Source organism: Podarcis liolepis (assembly GCF_965112155.1).
Source record: "Podarcis liolepis genome assembly, chromosome: 9".
Classification (NCBI taxonomy): domain Eukaryota; kingdom Metazoa; phylum Chordata; class Lepidosauria; order Squamata; family Lacertidae; genus Podarcis; species Podarcis liolepis.
In genome coordinates this window covers 26,089,135-26,104,561 of record NC_139564.1, presented here as the reverse complement: position 1 = coordinate 26,104,561, position 15,427 = coordinate 26,089,135, and the positions used below count along the sequence as shown (strand labels likewise).

At 47.7% G+C, this 15,427-nt stretch overlaps 1 protein-coding gene across 22 annotated transcripts in view; it reads right to left on the bottom strand.

The window, feature by feature from the left end:
* Window positions 1–15,427, bottom strand: part of ANK2 (ankyrin 2) — a 322,811-nt gene that overhangs the window by 136,764 nt on the left and 170,620 nt on the right. Inside the window, exons 1-2 of one of the 22 annotated variants that reach the window (XM_083459159.1) lie at window positions 10,715–11,765; window positions 9,156–10,347 (exon numbers count right to left, since the gene is read on the bottom strand). The exons of the other annotated variants lie outside the window; for them this stretch is intronic. Coding sequence (XP_083315285.1) covers window positions 9,156–9,290 — 135 coding nt within the window. The 5' untranslated portion in view covers window positions 9,291–10,347; window positions 10,715–11,765. Of the gene's footprint in view, window positions 1–9,155; window positions 10,348–10,714; window positions 11,766–15,427 lie in introns of those variants that run through there. 22 annotated transcript variants of the gene reach the window in all.

The window sequence follows — 15,427 nt, the reverse complement described above, 5'->3', positions numbered from 1 at the left end:
GCAAGGGGGGAGAGCAGGGGGACACCCCAGGAAAAAGGGTCCAGAGAGGGATCAGAAAGCAGCAGTTGGAGATCGGGACCCACGTTCCCAGCCGGGAGCAGCGGGGAGAAAGGGGACCAGATATCGGGCTCCGGAGACTTTCAGAAGGAGGGAGGGCATGAGTCAGGAGTAGTCACGCCCACCTCGGGGAGCGAGGAAACGATCAAGAGGAAAGTGGAGAGTTGGGCGCGCGCGCCAAGTTCAAATGTAACGGAAGCTGGCGCAGCCAGCAGCCCAGAGAGTGAACCGAGTCCCAAAGCCCGCCGCAAGGAGGCGGAAGGGTCAGGGGGGTCCGCGCCAGAAGAGAGTAGGAAAGGAGAGACCCAGGGGGGCAGGAGGACCCAGAGACGGAAGGAAAGGCGCAGGAGGTGGAGCAAGGCTAGGGTATTAAGCTGGTGCGCTAGAGGCGGAGACTCAGACGGGTCTTCGTCGTTCTGACCTAGAAGAAGTAGGGCTGCACGTTGCAGTTTGGAAATGGAACCTGTAATCCAATAAAGACTCTTTGAAACTGAACGCTGGCTGACTTGGTCCTATGTGAGCTGGGACTGGGCGGCAGCCCTGACAGTAAGACCCGTCTCTCAAGCTTCTGACACCTGATACCTCGCAGCGGAGACAGAAGCAGCTGGAGGAGGGGATCGGTGTGTGGGAGCAAGCTCACGACGGTTGGCAAAGATGACGGAAGCAGAGAAAGTTTCAGCGCTGCAACAGGCAGTTACCCAATTGAATGCGGAGGTACTGGCATCCAAGAAAAGGGAGGAGGATGTGGCAGCCGCCTACCGAGATCTCCACGCCAGGTTTGAAGCATGGGTTAAGCATGGGCAGCCAGGACCCAGACCGGAGGGGGTTGGGTTGGCACGGAGAGCAGGAGGGCTGGTGGCTCACTTCGATGGGAATTTACAACAGTACCCCAACTTTCGAGCAGATGTGATGTGCGCACTGCAACTGCTGGCAAAAGACTTTAGAGATGAGGAAGAGAAAGTGGGGTTTATACTGTCCCATTTGCATGGGGATGCGAAGGCGTGGCTGCGCAATTTGTGGAGGGATAAAGATCCGGCGCTTCAGAGTGCAGATGCCTTTATCAAAGCGATGGATGCATGTTTTTTGTCTACCATTGATGTGGATCTTGCCCGACGGGAGATTCATGGACTGAAACAAGGGAGGGCGAGCGTCCGACAGTACCACGCCCGCTTTTTTGCGCTGGTCAGTGCATTGGAATGGGACCGGGACTCGCCCCCAGTCAGGGACCTGTTCTGGGAGGGTCTCAGCTCTGCTGTGAAGGATGAAATTGCGAGGGGGGAGAGGCCCCGAAGCACGCAGGAGGTGGTCCAAAGGGCGCTGACTGTGGGGGTGAGGCTGGAAGAACGTCCATGGTGCAGAGATGAAGGACGTGGAGGGCGCGAAGCAGCGAGAAGTTTCTCTTTCGTTCCAAGGGAAGCAGCGCGTGCGCAATCCACACCTCCGCCAGGAGGGGGAGTGGAACCTATGGAAGTGGGAGGCGCCAGGGCTCAGTCAGCTAGCAGAGCCTCTGCACCGACAGCAGTCAAGACTAAACCTCCTAGAGGGACCAGGAAGTGTTACATATGCGAGAGCCCTCAACACTTGGCGAAAGAGTGTCCCCAGAGGAGCTCCAAGCACACTGCAGCCTCCGCAACGGTGAAAGTGGCCACGCAATGCAGCGAAGCCCAGCAGGGAAACGACGATGTCTGGCTGGAGACAGAGGCACTGGGGCCCAGCCAGACGCATCAGTGAAGCAGTCCCCAGCGATATTGCAACCCACGGACCCCCTCCCACCCAAACCAGTAGTGCAACTCACAGCGTCTCTCCAGCTACCCAATGGAGTCACCATCGAAGTGCCGCTTTCTGTGGATTCTGGAAGCAACGCAGACTTTATAGCACAGGATTTTGTGGAGCAGCACGCTATAAAGCTGCTGCCTGCCACTCTGCCCCTGCAAGTCGTCACAGTGGATGGCAGAGAGTTGCTAGGGGGGCAGGTGGTGAAGCAGACGCCACCAATGGTGATGCAACTTGGTAACCACAGGGAAGTCATCAGTTTTAATGTCACCCGACTGTCGGACACGCCCATTGTGTTGGGCATGAGTTGGCTGGACAGGCACAGTCCAACGCTGGCTTGGTACCAGAGACAGCTGATCTTCGGCTCCTCTTACTGCGCAGAACACTGCATCCTGCTCAGGCAGGAGGGGGAGGAGGAGGACTCACAACTGCAGTTGGGAACGTTGCAAGCAGTTCCCCACAAATACGCGGACTTTCTGGAGGTCTTCTGCGAGAAAGAGGCAGACAAGCTACCACCGCACAGGCAATATGACTGCAAGATTGACCTCCTGCCAGGGGCGACGCTGCCGAAGGGGAAGCTATATTCCATGTCTGAGGACGAACTACAGGAACTCAAACAGTTCATCGATCACAATTTGCAGCGCGGTTTCATCCGGGAGTCCAGCGCAGTAGGGGGCAGTCCTGTTTTCTTCGTGAAGAAAAAGGACACGCCCCAAAAAAGATTGGTCGTGGATTACCGCCTCTTAAACAGAATGACCAAGCCCTCCGATTTCCCTATGCCCAGGATTGACGACCTGCTGGCGACGGTGCGCAAGGGACGCGTGTTCACCAAGTTGGACCTGCGAGGAGCGTACAATCTCATCCGTATGAGGGAGGGCGATGAGTGGAAGACAGCCATGTTCACGCCTCTGGGCACCTACGAATATAGAGTTATGCCTTTTGGATTGCAAAATGGCTCCCACGTTTTTCAAGCTTTTATGCATCACGTGTTGGCGGGACTCCTCTACAAGAAGTGCGTCTGCTTTCTGGATGACATCCTGATATTCTCTGACTCGCAGCAAGCACACGACCAGGACGTTCGGGAGGTGCTGAAGAGGCTGCAGCAGCATAGACTGTACGCCAAACTGGAGAAGTGCCAGTTCGACACGACGGAGGTGGATTTCTTGGGTTACAAGCTGTCGGACAAGGGGCTAGCCATGGACAGCGCCAAGGTTCGTGCGGTGTTGGATTGGAAGAGCCCGCGCAACCGGAAAGAGGTCCAGAGGTTTGTCGGATTCGCCAATTTCTATCGCAAGTTCATCAAGGGGTTCGCGATGCAGACGGCAGCTATTACGGACACGCTAAGCTCCAAGAAAAAGAAATTCATCTGGACGGAGCAGGCGGAGCGGTCCTTTCAGACACTCAAGCGTCTCTTCGCGTCGGAAGAGCAACTGCTGCATATCGACCCCAGCAGACCGCTGAGGGTGGAGACAGACGCGTCCGATAGAGCAGTGGGAGCGGTACTGCTGCAGAAGGACCCGCAGGGGGTCTGGAGGCCGGGGGCGTTCTACTCCAGAAAGCTCAGCAAGTCGGAGCAGAACTACACCATCTGGGATAGGGAGCTGCTTGCCATTCATGCAGCTTTCAAGGCGTGGAGGCACTTCCTGATCGGCGCCAAGCACACGGTGCAGGTCTGCACGGACCACAAGAATCTGGAGCACTGGCGCACGGCTCGGTTCCTGAACCAGAGGCAGATCCGTTGGGCGGAGTTCTTTGCTGACTTCAATTTCCGAATTGAGTACGTCCCGGGCGACACCAACATCATGGCGGATGCCCTGTCCCGAAAACCGCAGTACCTCGAAGAGGCGACGCCAGCGGCGGCCATGCACATCTTCGCGCCAACAGCGTGGGCGTGCGCTTCAGCCACAGTAGACCTGGATGCGGTGCGAAGGGCGTTGACGGACGACTCATTCGCGCAGGCGAAGATGGCAGAGGTGCACAGGGGCACGGCGAAGGGCGACGAGTTCCAGATACGAGACGGCTTGCTCTTACGTAAAGGGGCCGTCTACGTGCCGGGAGACGAACTTCGCGCCCGGGTACTGCAGCAGCTGCACGACGCACCCACGGCCGGGCACTTTGGCACAGAAAAAACGGTGGAATTGGTCGCAAGAGACTTTTGGTGGCCCAGACTGAGGGGGGAAGTCGCGGACTACGTCGCGAGGTGCGACACCTGCCAGAGGGCCAAGCCGGTGCACAAACCACCGGCGGGACTGCTGGAACCGCTGCAAACGCCGTTTGAACCATGGGAGAGGGTGGCCCTGGACTTTGTCACGGATCTACCCAGCTCGAGAGGCAAGACAGCTGTACTAGTGGTGGTGGACTTGTTCACCAAGATGGCACATTTCATACCGTGTGCGAAGGTGGCCACGGCAGAACAAACAGCCAAATTGTTCATAGATCACGTGTTCAAAGTGCACGGGCTGCCACGGTCTATACTGTCCGACCGCGGACGCCAGTTCATCTCGAATTTCTGGCAAAAGCTGATGGGCTTCCTGAACGTCAAGATCAACCTGACATCGGCAAGGCACCCGCAGACCAACGGGCAAGCGGAGAGGGTCAATGCCATCATGCAGCAGTACCTGAGATGCTATGCCAATCAACAGCCGGCGACGTGGGTGGATTACCTGCCGCTCGCCGAATTCGCCTACAACAACACGAAACACGTATCCACAGGGGTGACGCCGTTCTTCGCCAACAATGGGAGGAATCCCAGAACCTTCCCGGGACTGGACAGAGTGGGGGAAGGGGAACCACAGACGGCGGACGCTTTCGCATCTGAGTTGCAAGAGGTCCACGATCAACTCAGACGGCAGCTGGAGCTGGCGAAGCACGCATACAAGGTCCAAGCTGACAAGCACAGGCGAGTTGGCGAGGAGATCCGAGTGGGAGACTGGGTCTGGTTGGCAGCCCACGCGGTGCCGACCCGATCGTTAGCCAAGAGGAAGCTAGGGCACAAGCAACTCGGTCCATACAGAGTCGAAGCGCAGATCAACCCGGTGGCTTTCCGGCTGGTGCTACCAGAGGGTTCCAGGATGCATCCGGTGTTCCACAGGTCGGTGCTCACTCCCTACAGGGCACCGCACAGGTTCCAGGAACCAGGAACGGCACCGAGTCAGTCTCCGGAGCGGACGGAGGTGGGAAGATTGCCACAGCAGGACCCCATCAACGAAGTCACGGAGATTTTGGACTCCAGATGGGGGGAAGACGGAGTAGAATATCTACTAGCAAGGGAGGGCACCCGGGCCAGTACTAATAGCTGGGTGCCGGACTACGCCTTGGAGGAACCCCTGCTCAAGGATGAGTTTCATGCCCTTTTCCCACACAGACCTATGCCAGCGGGCTTCTTCGACGACTGGTTGTTCACGCCCACGCTTTCCTCCAGCACGTTCCATGGCTTCGACTCGGAAGGGGAACCCGCACCGCGCACACGTTCCCCAGAGGGGTCACCGGAGGGTTCGGCGTCCGACAACTCGTATTGGTGGGACGATCGGCCAGAGGAGCAGTGGCGCCGGAAGTGGCAGGAGACACCAGGTCCAGCGACAGACGCAGAGACGGACATGGACGTTTGCGGGGAGGACCTTGGTTTCGAGCACGGCGGCACCGAGATGGAGGCGGAGGAGACCACCGTTGACGAACGCGGGGAGGAAGACTCGGAGGTCTTCAGTTGGCGGCCAGCAACGGGGAGCGAACTGTATCCGACATTCACTCCCGTGATGACGGAGCACCCACCAACCACCCTTGAAAGCGGGGAGGGGGGAAGGGGGGGCTTCGAGGGGGGGATGGATGTCAGGGGTTCAGGAGCAGAGACGCAGAGAAGGGAGGAGACAGAGAGCGAGGGGGAGGAATACGAAGGAAGGATGAGTGGGGATGACGACCCGAGATCACCGAGCCTGTCTAGCGAGTCCGAGGATTCCCAGAAGGGAGCGCCAGCAGCCAGAGCAAGGGGGGAGAGCAGGGGGACACCCCAGGAAAAAGGGTCCAGAGAGGGATCAGAAAGCAGCAGTTGGAGATCGGGACCCACGTTCCCAGCCGGGAGCAGCGGGGAGAAAGGGGACCAGATATCGGGCTCCGGAGACTTTCAGAAGGAGGGAGGGCATGAGTCAGGAGTAGTCACGCCCACCTCGGGGAGCGAGGAAACGATCAAGAGGAAAGTGGAGAGTTGGGCGCGCGCGCCAAGTTCAAATGTAACGGAAGCTGGCGCAGCCAGCAGCCCAGAGAGTGAACCGAGTCCCAAAGCCCGCCGCAAGGAGGCGGAAGGGTCAGGGGGGTCCGCGCCAGAAGAGAGTAGGAAAGGAGAGACCCAGGGGGGCAGGAGGACCCAGAGACGGAAGGAAAGGCGCAGGAGGTGGAGCAAGGCTAGGGTATTAAGCTGGTGCGCTAGAGGCGGAGACTCAGACGGGTCTTCGTCGTTCTGACCTAGAAGAAGTAGGGCTGCACGTTGCAGTTTGGAAATGGAACCTGTAATCCAATAAAGACTCTTTGAAACTGAACGCTGGCTGACTTGGTCCTATGTGAGCTGGGACTGGGCGGCAGCCCTGACAGTTGGGTTTAAGGCAACTCTTTTCAATCCATGATTAAACTGAAAGTATGTTTGATTAGAGTACTTTTGTGACTTCGCATTTCCATTCCAAACACATCAGCTGGCCCCAATACAACAAGGAGCAATCTGAACAAGGAAAATGGGGTTGCCTGTACAATACCCCCTCTGGGGATAGGGGTGGGCAGAAAATCTCCTGCTTCGCAATGTGCACATGTGGAAGGAATCCAGTCCAAGGATTTGTGTGTGCAGCAGGCATGAAGGAGACTCATTTTGCCTTCACGTTCCTTTATCAACCCTGTACCCTACCCTTTGTACTTCTTCCAAATATGAAAATGTGATGGCAGCGTAATATTATTATTTGCTGGATGGTTAATGTGAGGTCCTCCAGATGTTTTTGGGCTACAACTCCCATCATCCCTGATCAATGGCCATGCTGGCTGGGGCTGCTGCGAGTTGGAGTCCAACCACATCTAAGAAAGCCTCAGTTACAGGTAGGTAGCAGTGCTGGTCTGCCATAGTCGAAACAAAATAAAAAAAATTCCTTCCAGTAGCACCTTAGGGACCAACTAAGTTTGTTATTGGTATGAGCTTTCGTGCGCATGCACACTTCTTCAGATACTGTCTCTGGAGGAATTTTTTTTATTTTGTTAAGAAAGCCTTAGCTGCCCCTTCAATTTGATCCTTGACTTTATATCTGCACAACAAAATAGGGCCATACTACAATGACAGGTGCATAATTGCAGCAGCCCAAAGATTAGCTATTTGAAGCTTCAATAAGCAGATATTGCTACAATGGGAGGAAAGACTAAGTTACCAACATTTCACAGATTTTAAGCCATCACCATACTGCCCTTTCTTCCCAATGAAATTTATGCACCAACTAAATTGTATTAGCCCATTTCAACATTATATAACGAAGTCAAACAGACCTGCTGTACTGCACTAACACCTATTAAATGTTATAATCAGGATTCACACCACTCCATCTCATGGAATTTCAACCATAACAACATTTCTTCTATTCCAAATGACAAACCTATTCACCTCACAAACTGTATTACCCATTTCAGTGATACTGAACCTAAAATACTGCAAAATCATACAGACTGTACTGCAACTAACTCCCATAAATTGTGGTAATCATGGTTTGCAGTGCTCTGTACTGTACTTGTACAGAAATTCCAAACAGAAAATTCCAAACTTGTCCACTGACAAATAATGACTCTCCATGGTTTCCTTCATAGCCCTACCTGGAGATGCCAGAGATTGAACCTGGACTATTTTTCATGCAAAGCATGTGCTCTATCACTGAGCCACGACCCTTTCCTCCAAAATGACTGGCACCAGCTCTCCAGGGTTTCAGGCAAGGGGCAGATTGCTACAGATTCCCTCCCCCTCAATTTCTCTTGCTGAACTCAACTGCTGCTGTAAATTTGACTGTTCAGTTAAATTCCAAAGGGAAACTACTTCTAACTGTTCTTAATTCTGAAGGCAAGCAGAGTGAGGCAAAAATGCAGTAGAAAAATCCCCAATAAGCTATTTACAAAATAGTTTTGCTTGTGATTGAAATAAGGGAAGGATTTCAAGCAACTAGCTTTTACCAATTAAAAATGCATGCCATATTAACACTGAAAATGTAAAATAATAATAATTATTTTTGCTAAATTGTTGACAGGAAACTAGCAAGGAGAAGTGGAATATCAAAAATCTGTGGGTGGGGTTACAAACATGTCACGTGGCCACTCCTAATGAGATTGCATTGATGCAAAGTTGCCAATTGCAACCATACATTATAAGGGAGTGCTACTTTTGAACTGATACCAAAGAAATTCTTCTTAAACAGCTTTGACATTTGATGAAATATGTGATATATAGTCTTCATTTGCTATATGATTTCTACTCAGATTCCATCTGACTTCCCTTCTTACTGCAAACATTTTATTTCTGTGATGAACATGAAACTACTTTCAAGTGAAAGTGTGTAGAACTGGCTGAATCTGGAGAATAGTGGAGCGAGCCAGCACAATTAACCTTGAAATGTGAATGCAGTTTTTAAAATTATACATTTGTGGCATTTCCCCCCTCCTGCAAAATTCACTAAGCTTGCAGTCCTATGGACACACTTACTTGAAAGTAAGTCCTGCTGAGCTCATCAGTACCTACTTCCAAGTAAAGATGCATGGAATTAGACTGCTAAATACTTATATAGTGAATAAAATATTTGAAAAATTTTGCTTTGGCTTAAGTAATTGCAAACATTGACAACATGAGAGATCACATTGACCTGTGTAATGAACTTTTTTCTGTAACTGAGCCTTTATATATCTCCTAAACTATGGAAAATATACTTAACGGAACAGCACAGTCCATCAAATGCAATTTATTGATTTTATGTTCTCAAATGAGACATCAGTACAGTCTCTTTGGAATGTCTACTTACAAAAATATAGTAAAAGACATTCTTTTATTTATTAGGAGCTCTATCTCCTGAGTTTTTTTGCTACTTACAATCTTATATTTTACATGCTTGGAAACACATTCCAGGAGCTACTTTGCTCTTCAACAGATCCCCAAGAATGACCATCTGAATCCAGCCACCAGCAGTTTTTAAAGTCACAGACCCTATTTCACTGCTCAGCATTGCCAGTAAGCAGGTTCAAAGAGTTCTCTTGCTAAGAGGTCGTCTTCTTCTTTTCTACACAGTCAAAAGGCCTATTTATCCCCTTTGTCGCCTCTTTAGACTTACCAGTGTCTCAGGATATTTAGCCTCTTCGTTGTTGCATCCATAGTAGTCTGGAATTTTATCCACATCTTGTATGTTTCCTTGCACTCTCACACCCTTGTCCGTGTGACAAGCCTGGCAAACGGGTGCATTGCCCATATCAGTCCTCCCCGCTCACTCCTGCAAGTGGGTTTGACTTTGAAGTGTCCTAAACACTCCAAAGGGGCACAGTAAACAATCCAGAAGGATAGTTACTGACCCCGTGCTTTGTTCCCCTCAACTCCCCTCGCCAGAGTTTTCTTTCTGCAGGCTGCCCTGTGTCGAAAGGAAACCTCAGCAACTGCAGACAGCATTCAGTGACCATTTCCAATTCAGGCGCTGCCTGTCTATTTTTACACCTACTAGGCCAGCTATGCATGTAAATTGAATGGGGAGGGGGAAAGCGACATACAGGCAGCCTGACTAGCACAGAGTTAAAGTCCTACTGTGTGAAATGCCTCTGCATACAAGGGTTATTGAATTACCCAGCTGCATGCCTTTGAATGTTTTGATTCCCCCCCCCTACCCTTCTACTGTTCACATTATCCCTTGGTGCTTGCCCAAAGCACTACAGTTCAGAATGCTGTATGCTAACACCCCAGTACTTTCCAGGAGAGGGGGGGGGCATTGCGGGAGGAGAAAAACTTTCACATGAAATGATTAATTCAAAATGCCAATTATTTTGTATTTAACACACAAATGCTACTAGATATGTAGTGCTTTGTTTTTTTAAAAGATCATCATATGGTACTTAATAAATATGCAACTATGGCATATTTGTTTGTTCTGAATCTGCATTAGGTGAATGAGTCATAGCCTCATAGAATTCCTTTGGTAATTCTGCAGAATTACAGCATTTGAGTATCCTTTAGGCACTTTGAGCCACTACCATTTTGCTCAAGCAGCCATGCTCTCTAAAGTACAAATCTTAGAAGCAGGCCTCACGCAGCCAATTGGAGCTTTGCCAAGACTACAAACTCAATTATATTTATCACCAGAAAAGTAGACATATGGTTGTATCCAGATTTAGGCTACAATCTGAACCACACTTTCCTGGGAGTAAGCCTCCATGAATTCAACAGGACTTTTCTATGTAGACATAGCTGGGATTGCACTGTGGAGACCAACTGATAGCAAGATGACATACATTAGTGGTGTCCCATTTATTTCAGCTGGTCTATGGCAAGCATGGGGACGCGGGTGGCGCTGTGGGTTAAACCACATAGCCCAGGACTTGCCAATCAGAAGGTTGGCGGTTTGAATCCCCGCGACAGGGTGAGCTCCCGTTGCTCGGTCCCTGCTCCTGCCAACCTAGCAGTTCAAAAGCACATCAAAGTGCAACTAGATAAATAGGTACCACTCTGGCAGGAAGGTAAACAGCGTTTCCGTGCGCTGCTCTGGTTCGCCAGAAGTGGCTTAGTCATGCTGGCCACATGACCCGGAAGCTGTACGCCGGCTCCCTCGGCCAGTAAAGCGAGATGAGCGCCACAACCCCAGAGTAAGCCACGACTGGACCTAATGGTCAGGGGTCCCTTTACCTTTACCTTATGGCAAGCATGACTATTGTCTGGTTTGCATGCAGCAGTAAGCCATACACTGAAACAAACTATGGGAACCAGGCAGAGTGCCTTCTCAGTAGTGGTGCCCGCTCTGTGGAACGTCCTCCCATCAAACGTGAAGGAGATAAGTAACTATACAACCTTTAGAAGTTATCTGAAGGCAGCCTTGTATCCCATGGGTGGGGTACAAATAAGATTACCAGAAGTAACAACAACTGCTACAAAGGAGAAGCACCATGCTGGTTGGCACATGCTACTCAATCTTGAACACTTCGCTTCTCCCTTTCCGGAGGTAATAAGCAAAGCATGGAGGGGCTGAGTTAGCATTACGTATGAACCAACACTCGTATTCTGTTTCTTTCTGAACCTATAATGAATGGAAGCCATTGTTTGCTTTTGGTTTAGCACTTTGTAGTTTGTATGGAAAAACAAACCATGAAAGCTAGTTTGCATGTACCGCTAAGTCATCCACACTATGGTTTTGTCCCCTGCTCCCTGGGGGAGTGAAGGAAGCATGACTGCAGCATGCACTAACACGCTGCTCATTCACCATAAGCCATGGCTTGTTTCTGACCACAGTTTACTGTTCTTGGGTGAAGAAGGCCTAAATCTGGTTCCAACCCACTGAATATACCAAAAGTATATTCAATTAAACTAAAGTGTACTAAAGGTAACTGTTACGGTTTTCGTTATTTTGACACACATTTTCAAGTACTTACTGATTTTGTACAAAATTGTTTCTTCTTTATCAATTTTTTTAAAGAAACAAACAATATTCAGTAACCAGTTGTCAATGATCCAACATCTTTATTGCCCTATTGATTTGTTACCCTTCACAGCTGCCAGGATTTATAATCGGATAACTGTGTTTTTCACCCTTTGGGATTACTGACCTACGGGGAATTCATGCTCGTGTTAATTATGTCAAGTTAATTTAGAATGGCTCTGTGCTTCTCTTTTTCCCAAGTTGTCCAGCCTTTGGTTACTGCAATATTTTATTATTTATATTTACTGCCAATTTATAGAGGGAAGTGTCAATTGCATAGCTAGATATTGTAATAAAATTCAACTTGTGTGACAAAGGAAGCTTTGAGATATGAAGTTGAACAGATTTCATGTATTGAGATCTCCAATAGGTCTCAAAATTTAGATATATTAATAGTAATCCTCAGTCAAATTCAACAAGCTCATGGGACTCCTCCAGACTATCTGTTCAGCTTTAATCCTGATTTGCTTGTACAAAGCTTATGTGGTGGTTAGACTATGTTCAGCCTTAATGTGTATTCATTCTGAAATTTACAGGGTGGTTATATGACAATTAATGGTCATCCTGATTCGTTTGTTAGGTGTCTAGATGTCAATCCATTTATAATTCATTCATCTCACATTTTCAGTGTATTTCCTTTTCCAAACTTTAAAGATAGATTTTTAGCACCAAAGCAACAGACTGCTTTAATCCACTTTAAATATGCTGGTCTAACATCCTGATATACACTTCAAGTATATCATAATATTCATAATATTGATAGTCTGAAGACCCCAAGGCTTGAAAAAACCCAACTTCTTACTATTTCCTTGCCTGATAAGATGCCAGGCATGCCATATTCAATATTGATGTGACAGGTTATGGACATCTGAAGCAATTCCACCCTAACCCCAGTCTAATACCTGTTTTAGGATTTCTTAATATGATTAGGAGAACATGATGGGGCATTTGTTGAGAGGTGGGTGAAGCAACTTTCAAGTACTCACAGAAGGTCACAAAGGCAACAAAACAAATCAGACAGCTACACCAACAATGCACAGGCCTGGTGGAAGCAGTGTGACTGGGGCAGTGGGATTCCCTCCCGACAAATTTCTTTGCTATGGGCGGGTGAGAGTTGGAAGAGTTGTCACTGCACTGCACCTTCCTTCTGCTGCAAAAGTCTCAGAGTGCCTGACTAACAGAGGATGCTGCAAAAATGAACAGACTTGTTTAGAAACTCCCATAGTTGCAGATAGTTGCCTCTCGTTTTTTAAAACATCTGCGGCATCAAAATTTATGCATGCAACTTCATATGAAAAGGGAAATATCAAACTCTTAGCACAATATCCCCATGACATTCCATCAAATACAGAACAGAGCTGCCTCCTGTTCAGCAAAATTCAAGCCTAGCTTTGTGGCAGAGTTCACTGTGTGTACAGATCAACTCTGCCTATTTTGTTTGTTTTATTTAACACTGTCCTATGTTTTTAATGTCATAAAAGACAGCAGTTGGCAAACCCAGAGACTTGAAGCATGCTCTATAAATATAAAAGGTTAACCTCCTCAGTGTTGTTTCCTGTTCACACATTTCTGCCCTCTCACATTCCATGTCTAATGAATAAGGTTTCTAAAAATTTATGGTAGCTGTCAATACTGTGAAATTTAAAATCCAATGTGCAGTTGCAACTCCACAAATTCCATTTACTTTAGACTCAAAGCTGAGAGGTGGACAGAAGGGAGACCAAAGTAGTAGGAGAGTTTCATAGAAACATCAGGTTTCGATACTTGATATTCTTCCAGTTTTCAGATTAATTATATTAAAAGAGACATGTCCTACACACTAGATCTCTGCCTGGCAATAAATGTTATTTGAAGAATTCCACTGGATGAAGAACATTGACAAAATGCATGGCATACTTTTAAGAGCATATAAATGGATAGGCAAGCAGGAAACAAAGTCCACGGACTAAGTTAAAAGGGTGCCAAATACTGATCAGCACACATTCCTTTCAAAAACTACTTGCAGATGGTTGTGATCTACATAGATATCTAAGACAAAGAAAGGGGCAAGCTTTCTGCCAGTGAACTTCTAACAATGCTAGTGCTGTTTGTTACACTGCTTCAAAGTTATTAAGGGCAAATTACTCAGAAAGCAAATATTTTCATCTTTTGCCAGATTGAGGCGGGGCAAAGCAATCAAACCATGTGTATTATTTAGAGACTTAAATTTCAAAGTCCTTATGGAAGGGTGGAAAACTCCCAGGGTCTCGTTAATGCCATTGTTATTTGGGTCTGTCTCTCAGATCTACCATATCACATAGCAGCTAAGAAACTGAAAACAAAAGCTGATTGTGACAGTAATCTGGCCTGTACATCAGTATTATATAATTAAAAACACAAGCAATGGAAAAAAGTTAGAGGTTGCTTTCACCTTCTTGAATCTAGAATTAGTCAAAGAAATCAAAAGGGCATTGATGGAAAAGTGCTGGGCACATTAGAGGCTAATTGGCTTATGGTGCCACGAGAAACTTGATCTCAATCTGCCCTAATGTTACCCTCATTGGGGAGTTAAGGTATATAAGAAAAACTGTCAGTTCAGGCCAATGTCCCAAGTGGTCCAGCATCCTGTTCTTGCAGTGGGCAGGCAGGTGCCTGTGGGAAACCAGCAAGTAGGACCTAAGTGCAGCAGTATTCTTCCCACCTGTGATTACAACTGAAGGTAGAACATTGTGGCTAGTAGCTATGGTGGTCTCTATTCTAGTTTTAGATCAGCATCTTAAGACCAACCCTTGATCGGTTCTTTCGTTTCTGTTTCACTGAGTGACCTTACTTTTGCTTGGTTATCCTTGAAATGTCCTTTTCAATTCCAGTATTCATTTGCAGTTGTTTCTTCAAATTCATCTCCAGGGAAAAATTATGGATTAATATTTTTCAGTTGCTAAATAACACTGAGTAGAATTATCTTAAAAGCCAGTGCCCCCTTTCCATCATCCTCTGAGCATATCCATCTATACTGAAAGGCTGAGCAGCGCACATCTAGTGCACTGAGTGATGCTCCAGCAAAGAGCTTTGGACCAGCTGAGCACTACCTTCTTTTCTGCCTATTACTGGCAAAATATGAATTGAATGTGTGAACTGAACATACGGGTTAATATGGCTAAAATACTCCATATATTAGGACATAAAGCCTCTCACACAACTGATTGAGAAGTGTGGCTTCGTAACTATCTTGAAATGTTTTTCACTGGACTTGTTCATTGCAGCTGTGCTCTTAGTAGTGTGTGTTTTAGTATCAGTATATTTATCTTATTTGAACACTAGCATTTCTTTGTCTTAAATTCATTCTGAACCTTATGACTATCCATATGGATTTTGCACTACACAGAGTAAAGAGAAAAGTCAAAATATTGAGAAGGACGTGGCTTAAGCACAGCAGGTGCAGAGCATCTCTTAGTTTTTGACATCAAGAGCAGCTATAAATCCATTTAAGCACTTTGTAGCCATCCAAGCTATGGGATTCATGGAAGCCCTAGCATAATTTGTTATTTTTAAAGGAAAGAAAATGTGATCCCACCCCCCCTTACACACAATTCACATGATTTGACGAGCAGTCTCTAACAAAAGCACCTATTGAAATTATGGGTACAGCAGCTAGAAATACATGAACAAGTTACAGAAATGAGAAAGTGTGGAAGATGATTTTGTTTATTTTGCTTTGGCACTTAACACTAGATTCTACACTGCTAAATATACACAGCTAAATATATCCAAGAGTAGGACATATATAGCACTACTGCTGATAGCTGGTAAAATAATAACAGTTTGCATAGTGGAATACAAATGCCCAAAGCTCTTTGCATACAAGATGTCACAGCAAACCTTACAACAGCTATGTAAGATAATGATAATGACCTTTGCAGGAGGATGATATTGCAGGTGCAGGGAGGAAGAGC